Below are 25316 nucleotides of genomic sequence, written 5' to 3'. Positions count from 1 at the left end.
GACCATCCCGTTTCGAAAAAGGAGTATAGCGTTGCCAAGACGTACATGCCGTCCTTCATATTGAAGTAATAGCCACAAAAGCAGAACGATGAAAGAATTTACCAGGTAAAGTCAGATGATGATCATAGTTAGTATGTGTGAACTGTGGTTTAACCGTCCGCTCAGATATAAGAAGTTAGGTCTGCTTTTGTCTAAGTCCGATCGTTGACGTCCCAAGCCAGAAAAAACTGTCGGTTGCACCGCATGGCTTATTTCTCAGCGATGCATAACTGGAGGGCGAATTTGGAATTAGTCAGCTCCTTGAGACTATGAACGTATATAAATGCTAGAATACCTGCTCCGCTTACTTCAATCACACTGTCTTCTTACACAATTAATCAATTCGGGACATCAAACAGGCTAAATATCTGACCAATGTGTGATCTTCATTATTGGTTGGCAACCTCCCAAGGTTTCTTCCTCACCGGTGCAGTGGATTCGCTAGGAGGTGCTTCCTGATAATAAAGAAGAAAATATTGTAGCAATGTGGTACTTGTTTATTCTGAAGATGACTTACGTTTAAGGATTCAGGGATGACCCTATTATTTGGGATATTCTCGGTCTTGCCTTCCTCAATCAAGGCTTTCAACTCAGCAAAGCTCAAAGTACGTGATTCATTTCGCTGCGTGTCTGGATATGGGCAAGAGGAATTGAGAGGAGCCGAGGTAGGGTTCATATGAGCAATGTTCAGATTTTGTTCGTAGGCTGCGACGTTCTCGGGAGTTAGTTGTTGTGATGCGATCCTTTATCATCATGAGTGTAACGATATTCCTTTCATCAAATGATAAGCTGGGCATATGTGACGTACCGATTAAAATAGAATATCCGAGTTCGTCGTAATATCTCCTGTTTTTGTTCTTCAGATTTCCCATCCATGGCGTTGTTGTCGATTATACCCGCGAGACCTTCCTTGCCACGAGTGATCCCGATAAGTTGGCCAACCTCAAAGTTCAGGTATAAGTAATTATCACGGTACCTGGTACGCCTTATCTGTCGCGAAAGGATAATTAAGAAATTGTGAGACGGCGTCGTTTAGGCCGCTGATTGCATGGCTGGGAACCGTTGTTTTGTTGTCGCCCAACAGTTCATTTACGTTGGACATCTAGCGGAAATTGTTGTCGACTTGAAGATGCTGCCTGCAGTGCAGTCAAAAGAAATGAAACAGGCGCTGAGAGGTGTAGTGGTACGTAATATGTAATAAGTAACTTCGTGACTCCTTGTCACATTCCTAGTGACTGCCAACGGCTTACTCCAAGTTCGAAGTTGACTCAGGCTCGAGCTTATACAGAACTGTCAAACTCATTTTCTGCTACGAACATTATGGCTTCAGGACCTAGCAAAATTACCGTGGAAAGGAATCAAAGGATTTTAATGGAGCTGGTGTTGGTACCAGGAAATGGCGAGTACCGTGATGCAACAATCTGAAATACGTGTTCATCTCGTATAATCCGGACTAGATGTATGTGCGGATTGCAGAAGCCGTAACCCTCGATGGGCATCTCACAATCTTGGCATTTTTCTTTGGTGCGTACTTGTCTCAATGGAGGAGTTGTAAATTTTTACATCTGGCAACAGTGTTTCTTGTGCAAGTATCCACCGCAAGATGGGAACACATATAACGAAAGTGTGCGTTGCTCGGTTCTCCAATATCATCGAGTTAAGCTAATTTTGTAACACCTGCCAGCAAAAGTATCACGCTTGATTCGTGGACTAAAGAACAAGTTGAAGTTGGGTTTCCCTTCCAATCCCCTTTCAGGTACATTCAATAATATGACTCCGTTTGCTTTCACTTCAAGGTTATGAAGCAGAACGGCAATGTCAAATCCAACGCTCATTATAATCCCAACGAAGCACGCCACCCTCCTCCCACCAACATGATTGATACCGAAAGAGACAGCGAGCTAGAGAAGTACATCAGAAGTAACGTCAACCTGTCTTATGTTAACTTATAGCCGATATTAACATATATATCAATTTACAGACAAGTATGAGTTCAAACGGTTTATAGACCGATCAGCTCTTGCGTCTTCTCGACTTGATCCCTCGCGATCGGTGTCGGGAAATTTATCTTCCAGACCGAAATCGACACCTGTTCCTGATCCGGCTATAACTCACCGGAATATCTCCTCAGCTCCTGCACTACCTGCGAAGCCTGTAGAGGCAAAAAACGTTGCATATGGAAGCTTGACTTCTGCTAGCAATATCCAAGCGAAACCCTTCCAGGCGAATACCATGCAGCCGACTAGGTCCATATCGCAGCCTTTACCATCTCAGGCAAATGCACTGTCGTCTCAGGTTCCGCCCCCGCCCTCATCTCAATCGCAGGTCTGGAACGACCTCATATCGCTCCAGACTCCTGCTCAAACCTCTTCCTTACCGCTCCAATATCAAGCGCCAAGTGTGTCACACATTAGTATTCCTATCCCATCTCAACAACCCTCCTACTCTCTTGGTGCAACTTCCAGTCTCAACCCCTATTCGAATATTTCCATCGTCCCTGGAACTTCCATCACCCAAATGCCACATATGAGCAGCCCTATTGCGCTATCACCTAGTAATGTCGGTCCAGGAATAGGCTTTCAATCTGGACTGTCCACAGGCTCCGTCGTGCCTGTTCATGTGCCTGGCGCCAACAACCCATTCCAACAGCAGCCCCCTGGATTTTCTCACATGTCTGCGCACAGTAACCTGACCAACCCTTTCAATTCGTACCTGCCTTCTTCTGGAGGTCCTGTGATCGGTGGTACGGGAGCGGTGAATCCTAGCTTAGCGGTACAACCACCCTCACTACAGCCTTTCCATCAAGGGACGCAGTCACAACTACAAGTACATTCACATTCACATGTCCCAGTGTCTGTCCAACCGCAAATCCCTGGTAGCCAATTTTTTCAGCCGCAACAACAGCTTCAGCAAGCGCAGTACTCGGCTCAGCAACCATTTTCTGGATCGCCTTCACCTTATCCTGCTCAGCCAGACATGCAGCAACAGCAACAATATTCTCAGGGTAATCCATATGCTTTGTGGCATCAAGGACAACAGCAAGGCGGCCAGCCATGGGGAAATTTCTAATGTGCTGTAGCTGTCTCTTGATTAAATCCGCGCTTTACAATGTTTTTCTACTTCGGACTTATAGTTGTAGCTTTTTGCACTGGTCTAGTTTTAGTATGTGAGAGTGCCTGAAATTCTTTGTGTTCACAGAGTGCTCGCGTGGATATTTCATATGTTTACATAGGGAAATATGCAGGCGTGTTTGATATCATGATATGATCCAGTATGAGCAAGAGAGGTCTGCTTTAGCCTTAAGCTGACTTAGTCTCCCATTCTATGGCAGGCCGTGCACATCGCGAACTTGTAAGCAAAACCAAGACATTGGTAAGTAGAGTGCAGTAAGTAGTACAAGTAATCAGGAACAGACAACACTTAAAGTGGCCACAATCAATCCTGAAGTAGGAATTTGAAGAGTTTGAAAGCTTCATTCGTCATCGTCATCGTCATCGTCATCGCGACCTCCATGCCTAAACAATGCCATCAGGTCATCCATGCCGAGCTTCATGTTCTTGAGTTTATCACCGCTCAAAGCAGCAGTAGCGAGCGCACGTTTCTTCTCTTGGAGCTACCTCAAATTGTAAGGCAGAGTAATACAGTTTCCGGGTTTGGGACTGACCTCCAAGATTCTCGCTTCGACTGTTTTCTCAATGGTTAGTTTAAATATATTCACGTCGCGAGTCTGTCCGAAACGATGTGCACGATCGAAAGCCTGCTCCTAAGAACACAATGCGCGAACATTCAAGCCAGTCATTGCGCTTATACAAACATGACAAACATACTTCAAGAGCAGGATTCCACCACATGTCGACCAGAATTACATTGTTGCACGCTGTTAAATTTAGCCCTGGAGATACCAAATATAAGACCGGGCAAGTATCCAAGGCGTGTTTACATACCTGTACTTCCAGCTTTGAAAGATATCAGTATCAATCGCGTGTTATTACTATTCCGTATCTTTTCAAGGCTAGCCTCGCGCTTGTCTTTACTCATTGACCCGTCATCTAGATACAAAAGCGGATTAACTCCCCTTTAGAGTTCAATATCGGCCGACGGTACTCACAGCGGACATATTTGATGCCCTTAGCAGCCAGGAAAGGCTCTATTAAATCGAGCATACTGGTAAACTGTGAGAATATGATGGTTTTTTCTTCTCCGTTTGACCTGTCATCGATGCCTTGTAGCAAGCTAAGAAGTTTTCTTATTTTGGCGGAGTCAGGGGGAAGATCATTGGGGCCGGAGACAGCAGATTTGAGCTTGGCTTTGGCAGCTAACACAGCACACTCTTTGCAGTGTGTGTCTGAGGTCTCAGCAAGGTTAGAGGAATTAAGTCTGCACAACACACATCAGTCAAAGACAGAAATCCTGAAGAAATATTATATTTCTTACACGGTTTGACAAACTTCACATTTTTTCCCATTTGAAACACCCATCTGACCGAACATCGCAGTAAGGTCATCTGCGTCATCGTCATCTCCCTTGGCTGCTTTGGGCTCTGCAGCTTCCCGGTCCACTCGATAATCTTTAGATACTAGCGAAGGGTGGTTGCAAGCTAAAAAGATGCGTTGACGATAATTCATATCACATGCGACCGAGCTTACATACCCTGTCTGAGACGTAAAAGCATGAGCAATACATGCGTGTAACTTTTTGTGGCCATGTCTGCCTGAACCAGTTTATCTAGCTCTGTCGACATCTTATTTTCGAGGGCAGAATAAAATGCTTTTTCGTCTTTGTCAAATTCGCAGGCAACAATTTCCACCTTCCGCGCAGGGAGCTGCAAGATTGCCTTCCCGTTGAGGACATGGTCTTTCCTTCGCCGAAGCATGATGGCTTTGAGCACAACCTGAAAAACTATGCGTGCATGGCTAAAACGGGAAGACGCAGAAAGTCTTACCTGCAATCGCTTCATTGCTCGAGTAGCCCTTCCACTCTTGACTGGCTTATTGATCTGTTCATTGAATGTATGCCAGTCGTTAAGAGGTCGTATTCGCAAGAATTTGATAAGGGAGTAGAGTTCCTCTACACTATTTTGCCTATGATGGTGAATTAAGTATTCGCTTACCATTGAAATAGATAGCATGAACTCACATGGGCGTACCAGTGAGGCACCATCTAAACTTCCCTTCCAATGCACAACAGGCCAGGGCTGCCTTAGTATTTCTATTCTTGATATTGTGGGCCTCGTCTGTGGATGCTGAGATAAGATGATATTCTAGCACAAATACGACACTACTCGCCAAGTACAATCCTAAACCAGTTTATATGGAAAAGCGCATCTTTCGCTTTCGTCTTACTTGCTGGTTTTTTCTTGGTTAAAGTCTTACCAAACGGCTCTGACGAAGAATCTGTGTCATCATCATCCGAGTTGGACCCTGATGCGGCCTTTTTGGCTTTGGCCTTGGATTTTTTACTCGTTTCATCTTTCACATCGGGCTTGAACGCGCCGTACTCCGAAGCCAAAATTGAGTAAGAGGTTACTACAACGTGTGCTTGCTGAAGCCTCGTGGGGTCTGCATTGCACAAAGCGGTAAACGTAAGCCAAGAAAAAAAATTATCATAGAACTTGCCAGAAGTACGGCTAGCACCATGATGTTCTATGACTCGAAGTCCTATAGCCATCTTTTGGATCTCGGAAGCCCACTGGCTTACAAGACTGACAGGACAGACAACCCTTACAATTCACAATGCGTCAACATTGGCTATTACGTGAAAGCAAGTTAAACCCACAGTGTTGATGCGGCCCATCCATCTACTTTATCCGCCTTGCGTGCGCGACCGTCCACGATTCGTGCGAGAGTCTGGATTGTTTTTCCGAGACTAGAAAATCCAGTAGTTAGTGCTGCCGCACACAGGTAATGAGAATTGTCAACGTTACCCCATATCATCAGCCAATATACCCCCAAATTTTTTGCCTGTTTCCCGTTCTCGCATCCATGCTCGTCCGAGCACTTGGTGTGGCAACAGGGTGATACCATCCCGAAACCCTTCGACAGTTGCTTGCGACATATCAATCTCTATATCATCGTCATTGTTAACGGTGTCCCGAACAAGTGCTCTTAAAGCTGTTTCAGCTTCTGCGGCAGTGGTCTTCGGCTCATAAAGGTTGTGAGTGTCTGGCTCGTCGAATGTTTCCCATGCTGGATTCACGATCGGCGGTGGACGGGGACCATGCGCTGGTATTTGTATAGGTACTGCGGGACTGACTTTAGCGGGGGGCTTTGGAAAGGCCTGTTGGAGAGTGCCGGAAGTAAAGTTGTCTGAACGTGACATGAAGGGTGGAATAGAGGTATTGCTTTGTGAAACCTTACGCGGTGGACTTTTTTAAGATCAGTTTTATGAACGTCAGCAAGCAGAGCATATGCAGTTTACGTACGGCAAAGGATTTTCATCTTCGTCATCAGATGAAATGACAATAGGGCGTGCTGTACTGGCAGGAGCTACCATGACTGAAGGGGAAGAGGAAGATGCGATTGACTGAAGAGAAATGTAAATAGTGTTTCTTTTGATTGCACAGGGAGCTTACAATAACGCTGGGAGACGAGTCTCTACTACTACCATGTTGCTTACTGTCCCCGCTTCTACCAATCTTGAAGTATTCTGGGTATACGTTCGGGTCCTGAGCCAACTTCATCCGCCTACACTCAGTAAGGTTAGCTTGGATTATATTCAGAGAGATCTATGCCTCTCACAGCCTTTCCATCCTAGCGCTAACGGTTGTGTTTAACAGGTGTAGGTGGCAGAAAGGAAATATTGTCTGCTGAATGTTCGATTCAAACCTTTAAAGACACGCCACGCCAACGCGTTGTATTAAATAGTCACGTGCATCGACAGCTTCATGTCATGTGATTGCATCTTTTGAGCTCATGAATTGACACTACTAGCAACGTGATAGCTCTTTCTTGTGGTTGTAGGATAATGTTATCAAATCTATTTTGTGAGTCTTATTTATTGACAAAAGCAACTTAACTTATATTCAATAGTCGCTCTGGCAGATAACTTCTTGATCTACGCCGCGGCTTGATCACGTTCAACAGCATGAAATAGAATGTCACGGAAATTCATCATCTGCCCTTTTTCAACTGAGGCTTTTTGAGTTAGTAGTGTCTATTTTCAGCATTTCGGGGGCTACACACTCGTTAGAATATAAGGCCAAGTTTGAGAACATGGGTATGAGTTGACTGGCCCAAAGGACAGTGTTGTGTCGGCTAGCCTCCCGGGCCAAGATCCAGCAAGGGATACCAAAGGGTATAACTCAAATCGGCATGAATCCTTCTGGAAAAGGACGACAAGCAGGATTTTATTCTACTTTGGCGGCACGATCCCTCAAAACCATCACCACGTGAAAAGCATCTTGCGTCGTTGGAGCTGTTGGTCTGACCCAAAATTCCAACGTGCAAAGTTATATGCATCCCTCAACATGTTCCAGACGACATCCAGACGATATCCCAAAAAAAGCAACTATCAATCTTCAAATTCAGACTGAACCGTCATTTCGCATATATGAAGCTGTTCATAGCTAGTGCGCTATTTCCGCATACCTCTTCATCGTTCAGTAGGTAAGCTTCAAGCTCGAGAGTGATTCACCAATGGTGTACTTCAAGGTCACGTTTCCTCAGTATAGGTATATCTTGAAGAAGAAGGTGGATAGCCCTGCATATCTCCCCACTCTCGTACTGATATTTTATGGATACAGGTAATAGTTTCTACCGAAAACCTAGATGGGACGTCATGTAACGACAGCTACTCGGAAATGGACGCCACTAAGGCTGAATGGCCTTGTTGCGACAGCATCATAACGTCACCGACCATCTTCCGAACCACACACTCTTCGCGGCAGCAAGAGGCGTTACTTTTAGAAGACATAACCGATGCTTACCATTCAGCGGAAGTTCTCGATGTTAGGAGGAAAATCTCCATGTTCCCCTATCTCCGTAAATGGGCTTTTGACTACCGCAAGGTATGTCAGTAATAATTCTCAGGCGTGTCAGGATTAAACTCATGTTTACAGTCTCTTGATCGCCTTGGTCCTATCCGCGCACTTGATTCGTATTTTCATTCATTCGATTCTCAGACTGGTAATACTTCATCCCCGACTCTTTCCGATCGTACAATGAAGCTCAACGACTTGCAAATTATGGAAACTATTGGCGAGGGCGCCTTCGCTACCGTTTTTAAGGTCAAAGACCGTAAAACATCCAGGCTTCTTGCGCTCAAAGTAATAAGTAAGGAGGATCACCGAATGGCGCGACCAGATTACTTGCTGCGAGAGCAGGCGGCTCTGAGACGAGCGGCTGGTTGTTCTGGTCTGTTACAACTAGAGGCTAGTTTTCATGATAGCAAAAAGTATTATATGGCTGTTGTAGGTGATATTTTACGTGTTTACGGTTATTACTAACACAGACTGCTCATAGACATATCACTGCGGAGGTGATCTTTCTTTGGAGATACAAAAGTGGCGTCGTCTACCTACCAATATCGTCCGATTTTACACCGCCGAGCTTGTGAGTCAATCCAACGTTATAGTTTGGTTATTAATCCTTGAACTTCATATCATAGGTAGATGCCCTTCACGCTCTTCACAAGCGCGGTATAATTCATCGCGACATTAAACCTTCCAACATTCTCATTGACTCTTCCGGACATCTGGTCATTGCTGACTTCGGTTTAGCCAGACTTTATCATACTGCAACCTGTGATATCGTCAACCCTTATTGGTTCACAGCTTGTGCTGAAGCCCAAAAAATTCTCAAAGGTCCTTACTTGACCAAGAAAGGTTGCGGCACGCCTGAGTATATGGCCCCTGAGATATGGATGGGCAAAAAGTACAGTTTCGCAGTTGATTTTTGGGCCTTGGGCATCACTGTTCACGAAATGATCACAGGGCGTGTAAGTTTTATCCCTCCAACGTCTGCCCTCTAGGCTGAAATACCTCTAGATTCCATGGAACAGTCGTAATTGTGTTTCGAAAGTAGATAAGATAATGAAGTCCCCCTTACGTTTCAAGTCTCGGGATAAGATAGATGAAGATGCCAAGGATTTCTTACAGAAGGCGAGTTGCTAACTGATAGAGATATCGAAGTTTGTCAGCTTATCATCGATGCCTACAATAGATGCTTGTCAAGGAACCCTATAACCGACTATCTTACGAGGCAATAAAAAAACATAGCTTCTTTCAGGACATGTGAGTAGAATACCAAAACCTGTGAAACTATCTCACATCGTTCACTTGCGCTTGAGTAGAGATTGGGACAAAATTGAGTCCCACGCTGTGCCTGCGCCATATATATCATATACTGAGGAGTGCAAGTGCGCTACGGATGCCGACATAGAATGCGTCGAAGCTGGCGAACTTTACGGACCTCTCGATGATCCCCTTCCTGAATTCACTTACTTGTCTCCTCTCCTGGACCAGCCGCCCACCAAGGTCAGCTCCAAGTTCCACATTCGTCAGCTCATGAAAAAAGGCTTCATCAGTCGTGTTTCCAATGGAGAGGACCCTCCTTCCTTGAATGGCGTATCCTATGTCCCGCGATCATGTACTCTTATGTCTGACACGGAGGTCATGGACTACTGGTGGATGGACAGTGACCAAATGGCCTCGTCTCCGCTGATCTCAGAATCTCCTATATTTACCACGTCCCTGACTACATCCAGAGTCTCAAGATGTCAAAGCTCTGGGGCCGTTGTTTTAAAGTGCTTCGCTAGTCTAGCGAGCTTCACCTCGAACTTTGTCAAGTCAGGCTCTAGTTCCCCAACCATCCTGAATTCATCTTCAAGAACTGATGATACCGGACCTCGGAAAGGCAAGTTTAGGATGATACGGTGGTTCAAACGCACTTGGAATCCTATCCCTAAGGTGCAAAACCTATCTGGCACCAAGAGAAAGATCATTGATCTCACTGCCTGATGATAGAACTGCTTTGATGATCAATTTTGTCCTACGATATGTATAAGTAGACCCCAAAGATATTTTACCCTGCTATTGCTATCTTGCTTCCTGTCTTCCTTATGCTGTGTGACCAGCAACTAGACCATTTCCTTGAGATTTGGTGATCCTCCTTGACATACACAGCAAGACTAAGGATTTTGTAATCGTTGGCATGCTAGTGCACTCGCCTTGATGCGTGCACATACAATGACTCGCTGTCCCAAGCCGAGTGCAAACGGGGCGCTGGTCAACTGGCAAAAACATCCCCTTTGAATACGATCCCAAAGGGGATGTATTTGCCATCACTCTACAGCTCGTTATCATTGCTACCTTTGCGCAACTATCTGTTAGACAAGAACGTTGATCATGGTTGATGCAACGTCGTCACGGTTGTGCGGAGTTCAGTCACTTCAAAGAGCAAAATCCCACTTGTAAACTGGTGCTCTTCCACGAAACAGATTCATTGATAGACCGGATCCATTTGAGCAAAGTAAGTAACTTACTTTGTCTCCTTACTGACTTGGATTCATGGTGGGTCAAGTAGAAAGAAAAGAAACCAATTGCAGCTTGGGCCGTCGTGACTTGTCGTGACTCAGTCATATCGGGATATTCCGAGTCTGCGATTATCATATGAGTATTAATATTGTTGCTTGTCAATTGCGTGCATGTCTTTGCCATACATTTTGCCCATTACCACTGTCCAACCCAGCTTTCAGGAGGTTATATCTGATGTTAAGTCTGGTCAAGCACCTTTCGATACTTTCTGGGTATCCTGCTACAAGGAAACAGCCCCCTCGGTGCACGAGAAAATCAAGGTAACTTTGGATGATATAGATAGGGATGCAATCAATTTGGAACCAAAAGACGGATCTCTCAGTATTTCTCACCACGACGCCCAGGTTAGTCGTTGTAATCTCTTCTAAACTCGTGGTGTTGACGACGGTTGCATCCAGGATTTGTATACGATTCAATGTGTATCGCTCAACGTTCCACCTACCCCCCTATTTTGCCCAAGAAAGGAATATATGACTTTAGACAATAATCCAAAGCTTGTATGCCGTGAATGCATCTAAGCTCCAATTCTTTGAATTGACTTTCGGCATGCTCTTGCTAGCCCCAGCATATAACTGCCTTTGATGTATCTCCAGACGGAACTCAATTTGCTGTCGGCTTCCTTAGCGGTACTGTCCAGATCCATCCGACAACTTCTTCGTCAACGCAACCAGAAGTTTCAAGGATCACCGTCGCAAGACCTCATCACAGTTCACTAACTTCTCTCCGTTTCTTCCCATCATCTCGGGTGCTTCTTACTGCAGGAGCGGATTTCACGCTGACGATTTTACCAGCCGAACCTGTACCTACGTCATCTTCGCTTAACTCATCCGTTTCCAAAACTATCTCACCTGTTCGTACACTCAAAGGTCACACACAATCTATTGTATCTTCTGCAATCATCGCCCGCGGACGTAATGTCCTATCGTGTGCAAAAGATGGAACCATCCGCCTATGGGATGTGAGTACATCAACGCAGATTTCCGTGATGACGATCGGCGGAATGGGTAAATTTACCCCTGGGGCATCTATGAGTGTGGGGGATCAAGGTGAATGGAACTTCGCAAAGAACTCATTGAACGGGAGTGGCATTGGTCATCAAGGACACCATTTGGGGAGAACAGCAGAACAAAAGTTTGATGAGCGGGAAGTAGACACTGCTGGCAAGACCGTAGTTTGTGGTCTGCAAGATGGCTCGTTCGAGGTCTTTGACCTAGGGTCCAAACAGTCGGTGTATCACTCCTCATTACGACCAAATGCCCGGCGCTCTGCGTTGACAGCTATTAATTATGCGCCAATGCAATCGTTGCTAGTCACAGGTTCAAGTGACGGTGTCGTCACCGTATATGATACGCGCTCTTTGTCAGAGCCCTTGTTATCTTTCGCCCGAAACTCAGCGTCCATCGAAGACGTTATGTTTATGTCACCCAATGGGCCTCTTTCAAGCACACTCGGCGAATCCAACCTCAGTGGCGGGGTGGCCATTGCAACTGCAGACGGCCTTCCTTATATCGCTAGCATAAAGCCAGGAGAGCCCAGGGTGCTCGGGGAACTGGTGGGCAGTGACTGTGATGGTATTCGAGCTGTGCGGGAAAGTACTGATGGAGATTTATGGGCTGCTGGAGATGATGGCATCGTGAGGAAATATTAATTGTAGTTTGAATATCTCAAAACAAAGCAGTAATGGTTAACAACGTGTATAAGTAGCGTGTTTTACCTTCCTGGATTGCGAACTCTCCTGGCCATATTGTTCACTTGAGTTTTCATTCCACATACCGGATGAAGCACGAGCCAAGTATTTGCAGAATTCTAAGTAATAGCTGTTAAAAACCCAGATTAGAAGGTAGTTTACAAGCGAGAACGAGACTGAACGCACTGTATTTTGGTCCACCACCGCCTTCTGGCACAGTCCAGTTTATGTCCTCTGTTGGAACTTTAATATCACACAATTTACAGTGGATACAATTCTGTGAATTGCCCGTTAGTAAGCGTATAACAGTAGAAGGAAAAATCTGGCAAGTACCTGAGAGTTGATGATCAATTTTTTGCCATCCCATCCTTCCTCTGCACTCGCACCACCTTCATCGTCTACGTACTCGTATACCGCCGCCGGACAAGCCCTACCCAGTAAACCTGCATATTCCCCTACGTTCTCCTTGACATGCTTCTTTCTTAACTCTTTGGACTCGTCTCCACCTTTACACACACGCAAGTGTATCAGCTGATCTTCTGCGTGATTGGTTCCAGTTAGAGCCACTGAGGTGAGTAGATCAGTAGAGAGCGGAGGCTGAAAAGCTGGGTAGTCGATAGGCTTGTGGTGATAAGCACGTTCAGTATGCTGAGCATCATTCATTTTCGAGGTATTACGGAAGGTCCAGGGTGTGCGCCCCTTGAGGAAAAGAGAATCGACACCAGAGTATGCAATGCCACCCCATATGCCTAGTGGGGTGTTGAAACTTCCACGAAGGTTCCTCACTTCATGCAGGTCTGACCACACCCAACTGTTTCTCAGAGCTGTGTCATAACTGCTCATATCAACGCCCTCCGACTCAGACTGTGATGGTTCAGATGCAAGGACATCTGCTGCCGCTTCTGCAGCGAGCATCCCGCTCTTCATTGCGTTGTGTGTCCCTTTGATTTTGGCAACGTTCACAAACCCGGCGGAGCAACCGATTAGCGCTCCTCCAGGAAAGTTCAGTTTAGGGACAGATTGAATGCCGCCTTCGTTTAGAGCACGAGCTCCATATGCTATTCTCGTTGAAGAGCCGGAGAGGAGACGAGTAAAGTACGGGTGATGTTTCATCCGCTGTGATTGTTGGACAAAAGGTAGCACCAGTTAAACACTGTAGAAAATGAACAGCGAGACATAACCTACCTGTAACTCTCTATAGGGGCTCATATATGGATTGGTATAGTCCAAGCCAATGACGAGGCCCAAACTGACGAGACCATCGGCCATGTGATATACCCAACCGCCTCCATATGTTTTATAGTCCAGAGGCCATCCCATTGTATGGATAACTTCTCCAGGACGATATTGACTTGGGTCTACTTGCCATACCTCTTTTAGGCCGATACCATATGTTTGTGGATCGGCATCTTTCCTAAGGTCGAACTTATTGATCAGCTCCTTGGAAAGAGAGCCGTGAGCTCCTTCTGCCACTAAAGTCACCTTCGCCCGGAACTCCATGCCAGGCTCAAAAGAGTCCTTCAGTCTGCCTTGTCTATCGATTCCTACTTCGTTTGTCCGAACCCCCTGCACTGTCTTTCCATCATCTCCGTAAACCACTCCAGCACCCGCAAAGCCAGGGTAAACCTCAACGCCTAGCTCTTCGGCGATGCTGCCCAGCCAAGCAGTGAATCTGGAGAGAGATAAGATGTAGTTCCCGTGATTTGACATCTGTGGTGGATGGGGAATTGGAATGGCCAGCGAGTTTGTCAAAAAGCGCATCTTCGAAGACGTTGCAAGTTGCGTGAGAGGATGATCATCGCGAGATGACCAATCTGGAAGAAGTTCATTAAGAGCACGAGGCTCTATGACAGCTCCAGAGAGAATATGTGATCCTAAAGAGAAATTTTTAGCAGAAGCATCGGTAACATAAAAGTATGATACTTGCCTACTTCAGGTCCCTTTTCAAGGACCACCACTCTGAATTCCTTCCCTTTCTCTTTCTCCAGCTGCTTGAGACGGATAGCTGCACTCAAGCCAGCTGGACCTGCTCCCACGATGCATACATCCACTTCGTCAGAAGCACGTTCTACGGCTGCAGGGTCAAATAACTCTCGTCGCCTGCGACATGTCGTATGGAATGCTCGAAATACTTGGGCGGGCTGCACTCGACGTGCTTGGTTAGACAGCATTTGACTTGCTCTATTCACTGGCTAGACTCCCGAGCACGCAAGGGAAAGATGATGGTGGTTGTGACTAGAATGCAGATACTTGAAATTTCTAACTCTCAGTTGCTGAAGACACTCGGATATCCGAGTCCACGAGTATCAAATGGTATTGCCGGTCATGTGATCGCTGTGTAACCGTGTCACGTGTTATTTCCTGCTCACCCGCTCCGCCACTATAGATTCAGAAACCACTCCCTGATTCCTTTAATTATTCCCTTTCCACGCTGAATCAGCAATGTTTATACAGCATATCCTATTTTGCGCTTGCATTAGCAGCTCGATACCAGCTGACATGAAATAAGAATAATGGCCGCTGCCTTCCTTGGTAATTTCTGTAGGGCGAAGCGATGAAAAGCCAGCCAGAGCTTGAGACTTGTTTCGAGGAAAGTTAGAGAACCTTCAAAAGGCCATCGTACATCGAGTCCCTGGCATCCAACGATAGATGTTTGACCGTGCGCTCACAAGAGTTGGTAGAGCCTCAATCCAGACATCGCCGCAATAGACTCCATACCAAACCAATTGCCCTGGACCACCGTGCATGATAGATCACATCAGCGATCATCCATAGCTGCATTGACAAGAGTAGAGTCAGTAAACTCACTGACACCAGTTTGTATCAAGATGCCAGCCTAATAAATAAAAAGAGTAAAGTGATTAGAATAGATTCCGGGATGCATGGTGCACCTGTCGAAATGACCATCTCTGACTACCAAACAAGCCTGGTTTGAGGGATTGTCGAGAGTCGGCAAGAGTTGTAGATAACACCCTCCCACTCTTAGTGAAAGAAAAAGTAGTCGTCCCAAGAGTCTCGAGGGAAGTGAGGGTTAGTTGACAAGACGAGATTGTGTCGAAAAAGTAAGTGCTCACGAGAACGTACTGCCTTCTCAAGTACAGGCAAGCAGGTGTAAGTCCACAAGTAGTAACCTTGTCGCCGATGTATTGAGCAACAGAAGGACACCGACATGATCGTTTCCCCCCAGGTCTTCCACTTTTAAACAGTCGGTATCCTCTCCCATCAGGTAAATAGATAGACCCAGCAAATCTAAGGTCCCCCAGGAGTCTGGGGCCGTGATGCATGGTTTGGAACGGCCTAGTACACTGAACGAACATGTGGCTCAAGCAGGTTGTGTAGGCTGCTTGAATCCCCACGGAATTACGGACCGTGGTTACAGCCAAAATTTGGAAGAGCTTGTCAGGGGGATTCCAATGATGCATAAATAGCAAATGTACAGCAAAGTACGTTGAATACTATCGCTGCTAGAAATTGTGTCCAAGCATATGCAGGCGGCACGGCACCAAAATTAAGCGATAAGATCTCTAAGCGGCCAACTTGTACTGGGCATGCAGTACTCCATCAAAGGCAGCGAGAAGGCTCAAGCACTCAAGCGGGGAGTGGCAAGAGATGGGGTCAGAGAGTACACTTGTGTTAGCGAATATATCGTTGGAGCTGTTATATTGATACCATAAGCACTGTCAATACTCTGAGAAAGAATTAGCACAAGCTAGGAGCGACTCACAAATATCATGGTAGAGTCTTCATCGTGATGTTTTATTCCGTTTCCGTTGAAGTATTTTAATACCTCGCCCAAAAGTGAGTGGGGTCTCGTAAGAACTGAAGGATATCTCGCAAGTGATGCAATCTGTAGTCATGCTGCTAAGTCTTCGACTGACACTCACGAACTTCAGTCACTCACTGGTCTGCATTGTTGCCTCGAAAGATAAGTGATTGTATATATTGATGCACTACCGGCGTCAGTCATTATTGTCCCTGTATGCTTTATAGGTTCTGCTGCGGGAGGTTATTGAGCATCCCGCGACGTGCGGGTGTAGAGAACGTTAGGATGGGAAGTGACTGTCTGGTCTCTGTCTAATTAGCTGATAACTGTTGTTACTTGAAAACATGAGTGAAGCCTAAGCCTGCTTGATGTTCGTTGGGTTGGAGCGGAATTAAAACGGGAGATCCATTATTGATGATGTCTCGACTTGAAGCTCTGTAGTAGTGCTCTCTCCTTAGAGGCTCTGGGTACTATTGTGTCTTGCTTTGTGACACCTTACCTGTAGTAGGACCATGTCGAAAGACCTGTAGAGAAAATAGATAGCTAACTCTTACATTCGTGTATCTACTATGGCGAGTGCCAGCCACCAGTAAAGAAAGAAGTTCAGACGTGAGATTGTAGTGCAATAAGAACGGGGAATTTGAAATTTGCAAACGTTGCCTTGGGTCGCGTGAGCGATATGTGACGTTGTAACGTGCGTCCTGTCACGGATGCAAGACTCGTCACTCCCGCGCTCTGCGGTTTCTCCCTGCAGCGCCTGCAACAGTGGAGCCATAGGAATTTCTCAGTTTTTACCTCACTCTTGTCCAGTGGATAAGGCATATCCGAACAATACCAGACAAGACTTCAAACCAATATCGTTATTGATACCTACAATTTCTTTTCTGGACTTACGGGCTTGTAACCTTTGTATAGATATCGTTCATGACAGGTTTCTCTGCCATACCTATCGCTGAACGAGACTTGCCAGACGATGATTCTCAGTGGGCAGGAGAACCAAAGATATTAGGTCCGCGATGGGCTAACCTTCCTACGTTGACTGTGGGTCTTCTCGGAGTACAAGTATTTTGGTCTGTAGAGATGTCGTATGGTGAGTGGTATTGCAATTGCTCTATTGCTATTCTTCAACTGTGGACTGACTTGCTATAGCTTCACCATACCTCCTTTCTCTCGGCCTCACCAAGTCCTGGATGGCAATTGTTTTCCTGGCTGGACCACTCTCAGGCTTAATCATGCAGCCACTCATAGGTTACTACTTATCGCTGAAGTAGTGACATACCTCTAAACAATGACTATTGATTAGGTGTGCTGGCTGACAACTCAAAATCGCGATTCGGCAGGCGGCGGCCTTTCCTGCTAGTTGGATCTGTTTTGTGCTCACTTGCAATGCTACTTCTAGGATATACTCGTCCTATCGCCACCCTCTTCACCAACTCAAATACATCTGCGGTATGCTGATAATATTATACTGTTCTGTACATACCTTTGATTTTTTATACATTGTGTGATTTTTCGTGTGTGCCAGAATGATACTCTAACCATATGGTTTGCTGTCCTCGCTATTTACTGTATAGACTTCTCGATAAATGCTGGTCAGTCACCTAACTGCTTCACCATATGTCTTGAACCCTGACTGACTAATATCTACAGTACAGGCGGTAGATCGGGTTTACTCGTTGACACGCTTCCGACTGCCAAACAAGCCAGTGGAAATGCTTGGGCTGCCCGAATGCTTGGCATAGGCAGCGTTGCAGGTTTCTTTGTGTATGTAACTTCCTTCTTCTCCCATGTACGTGAAATAACGCTCTGTTGCAGGGGAAACATCGATCTTCCTCGTTTGTTCCCCTTCTTTGGCACAAAGCAGCTTGAGGTTCTGGCCGTTATAGCATCGCTGCTATTGATCTCAGCGCACATATTGACATCATACTTTGTCAAGGAAAAAGTTTTACTGTCTTCTTCGTAAGTGACTATTATTAATAAGTGAATAAATGCGTAGAAACTTACGAGAGGGTTAGAGTAGCTGCAAAAGGTTTCCGTAGTGAAATACGTGTTTTGTGGAATAGTTTGTTCACTCTCCCTAGGGCTATAAGACAGATTGTATGTATTTCGTACATCTTGTAAGCTTGCTTCTCACCCACCTTTACAGTGCATTATCCAATTTTTGTGAGTTTCGCTTGGCTGAGCTAATTAAAGCACTTACCCATGACCGTCTCAGTGCATGGTTAGCCTGGTTCCCTGTCCTATTTTATACAACAGTATATATCGGCGAACTCCACAAGCGGTCTTCACCTGTGCCAGAAAATGATGACGCTGCCCTTGTTCTGGATGCTGAGGCGACCCGGCTCGGTTCCCGTGCTCTTTTTTACAGTTCAGTGGTGTCCCTCGTTGCGAATGTGATCCTGCCTTTTTTCGTCACTGAAGCAGGGCGAACCAGTACTGCCCTTAGCCCCGTCGCCACTAGAGGAGCATGGACACGGTACATTCAAGTGCATCTATCCAGCTTATGGGCATCATCACACCTCGTTTTCGCTGTATGCATGGCTGCCACATTGTGAGCGCTCTCTCCCCATGGGACCTCGTTTCAGATTGCCTCACGATCTTCTTCGGCCGATTGTATCTTTTATTTTGTTCGGAGATTAGCTTCACTTCTAGCGTGTCAGGTGCTACATTCATCATGGCGACTACAGGTTTTTCTTGGGCAGTCACTCAGTGGGCGCCGTTCTCCCTGGTACGTCATTTTTGTTAGGTTAACCTGGGAAGTCTAACCTCCTTCTGCGATTTGTATTCATTCACAAATTATAGCTTGCAGAAGCCATTCTCTCACACCCCATGGTTGACGATGCGGGGTTAATTCATCTAGCGGACACGCGTTCGAGTCGAAGGCTTCATGCAGAGAATGATGAAACGCAGCAGCTGATTGAATCTCAACCCCAGGACGATGATGACACGTTCTCGCGATCGTCCTCCCCAGAACTAGAAAGGACTACGCCCCAGAGTATATTGAGAAACTCCAGGGCAAGGCTCAGCAGGGTTGATGTAGATTCAGCCGTTGAGTTCATGCAGCATGACCAAGACGGATTCGAAGCGGATATACTGAATAGGAAATCAAGTGGTGACTTGAGTTCCCAGGCAGGCGTCATCCTCGTGAGTGGCCTCCGTTTTTGCCCAGTTGTTTTGATCTTCAAATGCGTCTTATCACCATCAGGGAATTCATAATATGTTCATCGTCGTGCCACAGTTCCTCGTGACTGGTATTTCATCGATAATCTTTGCGATCTTTGAGCCTGATAAATCCATCCTCCATGGACATCATCCTGGAAGCACAACTGCTGCGAATAATACTGTCCAAGCCGCATCTCCGGATAGCACATCAGGAAATCTATTTCTACGACAGGAGGAAACCGACATTCCAAACACTGGTCCGAATTCAGTTGCAATCATTTTTAGGTGAGTTACGCCTATACTTCCCGTTCCAGGAGCCATGGCTTACAAGTATCTCTGGTCTTAGAATTGGAGGGGTAGCAGCTGCTATCGCATTCGTGCTTTGCTGGCGGCTTGCAAGGGAACTGAAGCATAAATGAGAATCGGTGACTTGCAATATATTTATGTTACAGACTTTACTAATTTACATCACGTGTACAAGAGCATGTTTTCTGCGTCTCTTCTTGATAAACGTACACATGAGATTCCGCTATTTGCTACTATTAGAACACCGTCCCGTCGCTTTCTATATCAATGGGAGGACCGCCTGTTTGCGGACGTCTTTGTTTAGCTATCTCTCTGCCACCCTTCCAAGTAGCACTCTCCAGCACTTGGGCGAGGGTCAGCTGAGTCGACGATAGCCCTAATCTGTGTCGAAGGGCATCCGCAATACGATCACTGATGGCTCATATTAGTATCACGTTGACCAGTAAATTAAACTGTGACTGACAGTTCGATGATGGTCATCGCTCTCCACTCTACGATTGCGGGGTGAGATGGCGGTAAGCGGGGAATTCCAGTGGAGAGATCGGGATAGAAGGACGGGGAAAGTATGTTTGAGCGAATTGTTAACACTCCGAAATCGACAAGGAGACCTCCTAAAGCCTCGTTAGGTAGTCGGGTCGAAAGGCGGAAGTGAATTCTTTACCATTTCTATATTCGGGTAAACCAGTCATGTCTTCCTTGCCTTCGAATGTCCACTGCAAGATCTTCTCGATCGGCTCGACGAGACTGTATGTGATCCATCCTGTTAGTTTGTGGAACGGCACTAAGTCGCCTGCTTCCACTTGTGTGACAGACTTGAGAGCCGAACAGGGCCAAACATCGCCCAGAGGAAGGCCTGCCAAGGATGTCCTCGCGGGCCAGATTAGGGCGAGGCCTTCAATCAGTGTGTGCCATAGAGACGATATATGGACTCGTCTAATCGATCCTTCGAGTATAGATTGGGTCTCAAGGAAGTCTGTATAGAAGTTCAGGGTTCTGGTCAGATGAGAGTATTGACATCATGATACCAAGTATATTTCCAGGTCTGGCATCCTTCCCAAAGAATTGAGGGCTTGATTTGAGGGCCTCACTCAAGTTAACCAACAAGGAAGTGCGTCCATCAAGTCCTACCATAGGGTTACTATCATTTACCTGCAAGGCTTCGGCTGTCTTTGCGGTGGTGATCTGAGACAATCCTTGAGCTGCATACAATCAGCATCAGTAGAAGAACTGATGGGGCAATGACGAAATCCGTACAATCCACTCTATAAGGCTGTGTTTTATCTCCGGAGAAAAGCCCCTCAGTAAACATGTGCACACTGGCGACACCTAAACCTTCAGAACGACTATATTTCTGCTTTGACTCCTTCTCGAAGAACGACCACTCGCTGCCTGCTCCTGCGTCGAGCAGAACAGAAACAAGAAAAAGATCGATCAAGCGTTTACATATTTCTTTATCGTCTGGGGGGTTGCTTGAGGCCTTCCATCTGGCTATCAAGGGTTCGACACGAGGACAGCCTGCGTCAAGGTGCCTCCATCGGCCATGAGGAGGAATCTGATGTCGTAAAGCTGAACAAGATGATGAGAATAGGCGAAGGGAACATACCGATGCGAGATTAGTTCCAAAGTCTCGCTGCAGATCACATGTCATCATGCATCAATGTGTGTTCTGAAGGCTGAGGATGGAACATACTTTGATGATTTGTTCACAAAACGCTACAACATCTGTCTCTTTTTGGGGGTGATATTCGAAGTATTCGAGCTTTCCTAGCTTTCCTAGCTCATAAACTTTGGTACATCTGTCTCTGATGGAAGGAAGAGTTCGCAAATAAACAGCCTGCTCTTGGGCGCTGGTTGTGGTGTTCAGGTTCATGGTTGAACTGCAGTTTACACCCGATTTACACATCTTACTACTAAATCCTTTTTTGGGAATGGCCAGAATGGATTTCCTTATTCGATGGCCTTGAGGATGTACTGCAGATATGCATTTCTCGAAATATGTTCACCATGCTTTGAGAAATGCCTCCCGGCTACTCCTCTGAATACATATCCAGCCCTGGAACACCCTAGTGATACACATACCGCAACTGGTATTAATATTTGGTGCAATTTTGGGTCAGGAATAGCTATAGCGCGTTTCTTTATTTACAGGTCACGCCATCATGATGCTGTGAGCCATTGGCATGTAATGTATCTATTCACTGGCAAACGCAGTTTCAAGTTTGGCTCATGTCTAACGTTAAAACTAATTCCAAAGGTGGATCGTGTACAACGTGTTTAGAAGTCCCACCGCAGAAGCTATGTTACAGTCATTCCCGCGAACCAATGTCTGAGCATTATCTGGATTAACCTCATAATGGCACTGTGCTATTGTGATAGATGTGGTAAGTGCTTTTTTCTATCCAATGAAATAATGATCCTTCCGCGCCAGATCTCCACGTTGAGGCGGGGTGCCCTGCGATGAGGCGACTGTCATCGGTGCTCCGTAACTTTCGGCGTCATATGCATATGGGAAGATTTACGCGCTGTTCCGTTACAAAACACGAAGGCCCATCACAAATGTCATGATGATGTTGAGTCTGCACGTTTGTCTCGGCGAAATGGGACTGGCAGGCGGGGATTTGCCTCAATGTACTGTGTCGTTAGACCCTGTGATTACTCCATTTCCCCCTGCGCAGCAACCAAAGCAGATACGTCGAGGCTCAATTGGACCCGTCCTCAGACACCCAAAGCCTGCGACGCTTGCAAACACAGCTGTTTACGTTGTTGCCCACGCTCATACGTCCCAAAAAGCCATGAACTGCTAAAAAGCAAATGCCTGGAATTGCCGCCTGTCTGAGAGTGCGAAAAGGGCAAGGATCTTAAAACAGGGGTGGCCGGAATAGTATCCGCATGTTCGAAATCAAGGTCTCTGCCTAGATCAAATCCTTCCCTCGTTGTTCCCTCGAGGTGGGATTAGAGAACTCTGATCAGATAAATGATGGAAGAAGGGCGCCGTTTTTGATTTCATATTAAGTTATTCAGGCCTATGGTAACTACCGCTACCCCACATATTATATGAAGAGAAGATCATGATCCCTGTCTGGAACAATGGTAACACAGTGTGTCCCTCCTCTGAGTGACAGTGGTTTCCGCTCTGTCCATCCTAAGAACAAGGTATGAGGTAAAGCATGATGCGGAACGTGAAAAAACTTACCACTGCTGACATGTTGATGGACAACCTGCACAGTTTCGAGGATGAGCAGCACTGTACCGACAATGGGCAGAGCCACAGTCAACCTGGCGGAACGGCGTCATTTTCGGCATATATGTTCGACACGATAAACATACAAGTACCTTTCCGTCTGTGATTGGCTCGTCGTGGCCACATTGATGTCTGGCACATTGCACTTGTCGGTGACACATTTTTCGAGGATAATAAAGTGTTATAAAAGTTAGATATGAGAGTAGGTCGTCGAAAATTTGACCAGTGTGTAGTCTGGTAGCTCGCTTTCTGGAGAGGGCTTCGAAGATGGAAAAACAGAGGTCTTGTCTGTGGTATTTTATACTTACAAAAACCCCTGAACCCGGGTAGCCTTGAAAAGTGGGGAAGAGCCGAGCAGACTCATCAGACTAGAAACAGCACATTAATTACGGTGCTGTCTCATACCGGATAATAGGATTCATAGAAACTGAAGTGTGAAGGGCTCCGGATTTAGTGGCTTATAGCGCGCTGAACTCCCTCAACTCCACAAAGGCGACAGAAGTCGATTGAATAAGATTTGGTTCCAATCCTTCACTGATTGATAACTTGAACGTGGAAACATGCATTGTGATAGTACATAAATCTGATGTGAAGAAAGTAACATGAGCATCACGGGGTAGCTTGAAAAAACCATGAAACCAATAGGAAAACAAACATTTCAAGAAAAGGATCACCTCAATTGGTCTATTGGATCTCCACCTGACCATGCTACGTCTCGTGCCCTCCAAGGAATCATCGCCACGTCTTCTGATACTCCTTCTTGTTGGCGAACATATGCCGATTTCGACAACCTGCCCAAAAATGAAGTATAACACATGGAACATGTGGTCGATCTAAGACGTCGCATGTGGAAACGCTCTCGTTTATGTCATCGACGGTAAGAGCGAAATGCAATTTTAGTTTTAAGTGCCTGCACAAAGTAAATATTAGACTTTTAGGGACTACGCAAGGTAAATGAGATCGATCTCCAATGTGTCCATACCTTTTCCCAGAGTGCCAAAGAACGACTAAACCCTCATGTATTTGAGAAATCATAGAGAAATCGCGGTAATAAGTTCGCTAGAAAGACGTTGCGTTAAGGTTGACATTCTTGAGCGAGGTACCTGACGATGCGTGGCTTCTCTCTCCACACACGTCCCGAGGCTTCGGCCAGCCAAAACAAATCATAAGGGGACGGAAGGGTACAGAAAGCCAATTACTCCAAGGTAGATCAAAAGCGGGGTTACTAATGAAGGGGGGAGCCAGTAAACGGTCATTGGACCACAACACGCACATCATGGACACATCAGTATAATTAGCGCAAGCCACGGACTGAAACTGACATCAATGTAACAGGCTCATTAATGTTTGACTTGGTTGGAAATGTTGGACGTACTAGTACATGGCCTTCCTTTGGGGCATAAATCGAGACTAGAGCCGGAAAGGCAGGTCGAGTTTAACAATCCAAGATACTCTTTCTGCAGCAGAAACGTCGCACTCATGCTCTCAACCACTCTTCTGCCCAAAATTGGTGTTCCCACCAATATCCGCCGGTCTTGACGGCGGAAACATGTCGGCCTGCTGCATTAGGTGCCAAAGACTGCTGAAGATACCAGATCTCCGTAACTCCCATTTGTCGCAGATATGTTGCCATGCGATTATAATTCAACCCCACGGACTGAGGACCGTGGCTATCGTCGGAGAGGGCAAATCGACCTCCGTGTTGGATAATGAGCTAGAGTCGATGGTGAGTTTGGGGGCGCAAGGGACGCGTAACTCCGCATACCTCTAGGACATCTTCCCCTGGATATGCAGTCTTCCAGCCCTTTTTTAATGCAGCCGCGTTAACTTCGAATAAAGCGCCATAGCCGATGGCGAATAGAACATTCCTTTCCAGCTTGGACCAGGCTGAAGGATAATCCTTGAACTGTATCAATGGATCATAGAGACGGCATAGATCGATGTGACCTATAATTTCCGGTTGACAGCGCTTGAAGAGCTCATATTGAGAATCAAAGTAAGCGGAGAGAAAGCTATCCATTTGGTCGGTTGCAGCATGTAGACCTTGGGCCTGATTCTCTACCGAAAAACTGAATAGCGCATTTTGAAATGTAGTGCGATCGAAGTCGATGGGAATGGAATTGACATGATGCAGAGAACCCACGACATAATCAACACGCCCCGCAGTACGTTTCAGAAGATCATCGAGATGGTCGAGATCAGTGGGGGTGATAAATTCGGTCTCGAGCCCAACTAAAAGGGTTATGCGAGAAGCATAGGCAGTTTTAAGACGGTGTGCTTCATCGAGAAAGTCTTCGAATTGCTTCAAGAGGACATCAAGCGACAAACCATCCTATTTGTACTAGCCGGATTAATCAGAAGACAGCTGGACAAGCACTGCCAGTCACCTCTTCTGGGTAGAGATCATCCAATCTATAGCGAGGAACATGTTCTGTGAGACCATAAAGCACAAAACCTTTGCTGAGTGCGGTGAGCACGACATCCTCCAAGAGCCCGGATGCATGTTTGCAGAACTGGCCTGAGTGGGAGTGATGAGAATGAGGCATTGGGAAACAAGAAGAAAAGCCTTGCCACTGACCGCTGATTA

The 25316-nt window shown here is 46.1% G+C and overlaps 10 protein-coding genes across 10 annotated transcripts; 4 read left to right on the top strand and 6 right to left on the bottom strand.

Moving 5' to 3' along the window:
* Positions 1-363: 363 nt before the first annotated feature.
* SERLADRAFT_463859 (uncharacterized protein) lies at positions 364-1209 on the bottom strand (the record flags this gene model as incomplete). Its single annotated transcript, XM_007316737.1, has 4 exons — positions 364-494; positions 557-782; positions 848-948; positions 1016-1209. 4 exons carry the CDS (start codon positions 1139-1141, stop codon positions 429-431), a joined length of 519 nt encoding a protein of 172 aa, XP_007316799.1.
* Positions 1210-1309: 100 nt separating this feature from the next.
* Positions 1310-3355, top strand: SERLADRAFT_463857 (uncharacterized protein; the record flags this gene model as incomplete). Its single annotated transcript, XM_007316736.1, has 6 exons — positions 1310-1438; positions 1497-1563; positions 1615-1665; positions 1724-1766; positions 1836-1959; positions 2021-3355. The coding sequence occupies 6 exons, from the start codon at positions 1360-1362 to the stop codon at positions 3106-3108; spliced, it is 1452 nt and encodes a 483-aa protein (XP_007316798.1).
* A 37-nt stretch (positions 3356-3392) lies between these two features.
* Positions 3393-6357, bottom strand: SERLADRAFT_447781 (uncharacterized protein; the record flags this gene model as incomplete). The annotated part of the gene is made up of 13 exons (XM_007316735.1): positions 3393-3652; positions 3704-3802; positions 3867-3931; positions 3984-4088; positions 4148-4416; positions 4474-4636; positions 4690-4930; positions 4982-5120; positions 5176-5272; positions 5325-5597; positions 5655-5758; positions 5815-5904; positions 5963-6357. The coding sequence occupies 13 exons, from the start codon at positions 6355-6357 to the stop codon at positions 3512-3514; spliced, it is 2181 nt and encodes a 726-aa protein (XP_007316797.1).
* Positions 6358-6467: 110 nt separating this feature from the next.
* SERLADRAFT_463855 (uncharacterized protein) lies at positions 6468-6868 on the bottom strand (the record flags this gene model as incomplete). The annotated part of the gene is made up of 3 exons (XM_007316734.1): positions 6468-6561; positions 6611-6722; positions 6777-6868. Coding segments are annotated over 3 exons (216 nt in total), but the record flags the coding sequence as incomplete, so codon positions are not given.
* An 805-nt stretch (positions 6869-7673) lies between these two features.
* SERLADRAFT_436432 (uncharacterized protein) lies at positions 7674-9994 on the top strand (the record flags this gene model as incomplete). The annotated part of the gene is made up of 8 exons (XM_007316733.1): positions 7674-7727; positions 7781-8044; positions 8096-8446; positions 8499-8588; positions 8644-8973; positions 9023-9055; positions 9198-9268; positions 9328-9994. 8 exons carry the CDS (start codon positions 7674-7676, stop codon positions 9992-9994), a joined length of 1860 nt encoding a protein of 619 aa, XP_007316795.1.
* A 676-nt stretch (positions 9995-10670) lies between these two features.
* SERLADRAFT_463852 (uncharacterized protein) lies at positions 10671-12302 on the top strand (the record flags this gene model as incomplete). Its single annotated transcript, XM_007316732.1, has 3 exons — positions 10671-10914; positions 10969-11067; positions 11130-12302. 3 exons carry the CDS (start codon positions 10681-10683, stop codon positions 12216-12218), a joined length of 1422 nt encoding a protein of 473 aa, XP_007316794.1.
* On the bottom strand, positions 12255-14428 carry SERLADRAFT_436430 (uncharacterized protein; the record flags this gene model as incomplete). Its single annotated transcript, XM_007316731.1, has 5 exons — positions 12255-12376; positions 12444-12534; positions 12591-13373; positions 13443-14099; positions 14189-14428. 5 exons carry the CDS (start codon positions 14426-14428, stop codon positions 12255-12257), a joined length of 1893 nt encoding a protein of 630 aa, XP_007316793.1.
* A 2516-nt stretch (positions 14429-16944) lies between these two features.
* Positions 16945-19601, top strand: SERLADRAFT_436429 (uncharacterized protein; the record flags this gene model as incomplete). The annotated part of the gene is made up of 14 exons (XM_007316730.1): positions 16945-17110; positions 17170-17268; positions 17324-17469; positions 17546-17612; positions 17676-17784; positions 17836-17979; positions 18036-18117; positions 18167-18183; positions 18236-18551; positions 18606-18633; positions 18681-18748; positions 18823-19164; positions 19226-19467; positions 19529-19601. The coding sequence occupies 14 exons, from the start codon at positions 16945-16947 to the stop codon at positions 19599-19601; spliced, it is 1899 nt and encodes a 632-aa protein (XP_007316792.1).
* Positions 19600-21369, bottom strand: SERLADRAFT_463843 (uncharacterized protein; the record flags this gene model as incomplete). The annotated part of the gene is made up of 7 exons (XM_007316729.1): positions 19600-19899; positions 19952-20099; positions 20150-20461; positions 20514-20687; positions 20743-21040; positions 21092-21118; positions 21179-21369. The coding sequence occupies 7 exons, from the start codon at positions 21356-21358 to the stop codon at positions 19725-19727; spliced, it is 1314 nt and encodes a 437-aa protein (XP_007316791.1).
* A 1677-nt stretch (positions 21370-23046) lies between these two features.
* Positions 23047-25275, bottom strand: SERLADRAFT_447775 (uncharacterized protein; the record flags this gene model as incomplete). Its single annotated transcript, XM_007316728.1, has 5 exons — positions 23047-23312; positions 23385-23639; positions 23712-24443; positions 24495-25061; positions 25117-25275. The coding sequence occupies 3 exons, from the start codon at positions 25273-25275 to the stop codon at positions 24207-24209; spliced, it is 963 nt and encodes a 320-aa protein (XP_007316790.1).
* Positions 25276-25316: the final 41 nt, after the last annotated feature.

Source organism: Serpula lacrymans (genome assembly GCF_000218685.1).
Source record: "Serpula lacrymans var. lacrymans S7.9 unplaced genomic scaffold SERLAscaffold_5, whole genome shotgun sequence".
NCBI lineage: Eukaryota > Fungi > Basidiomycota > Agaricomycetes > Boletales > Serpulaceae > Serpula > Serpula lacrymans.
Note: the sequence above shows the minus strand (reverse complement) of the source record. Positions and strands in the feature narration are given on the sequence as shown.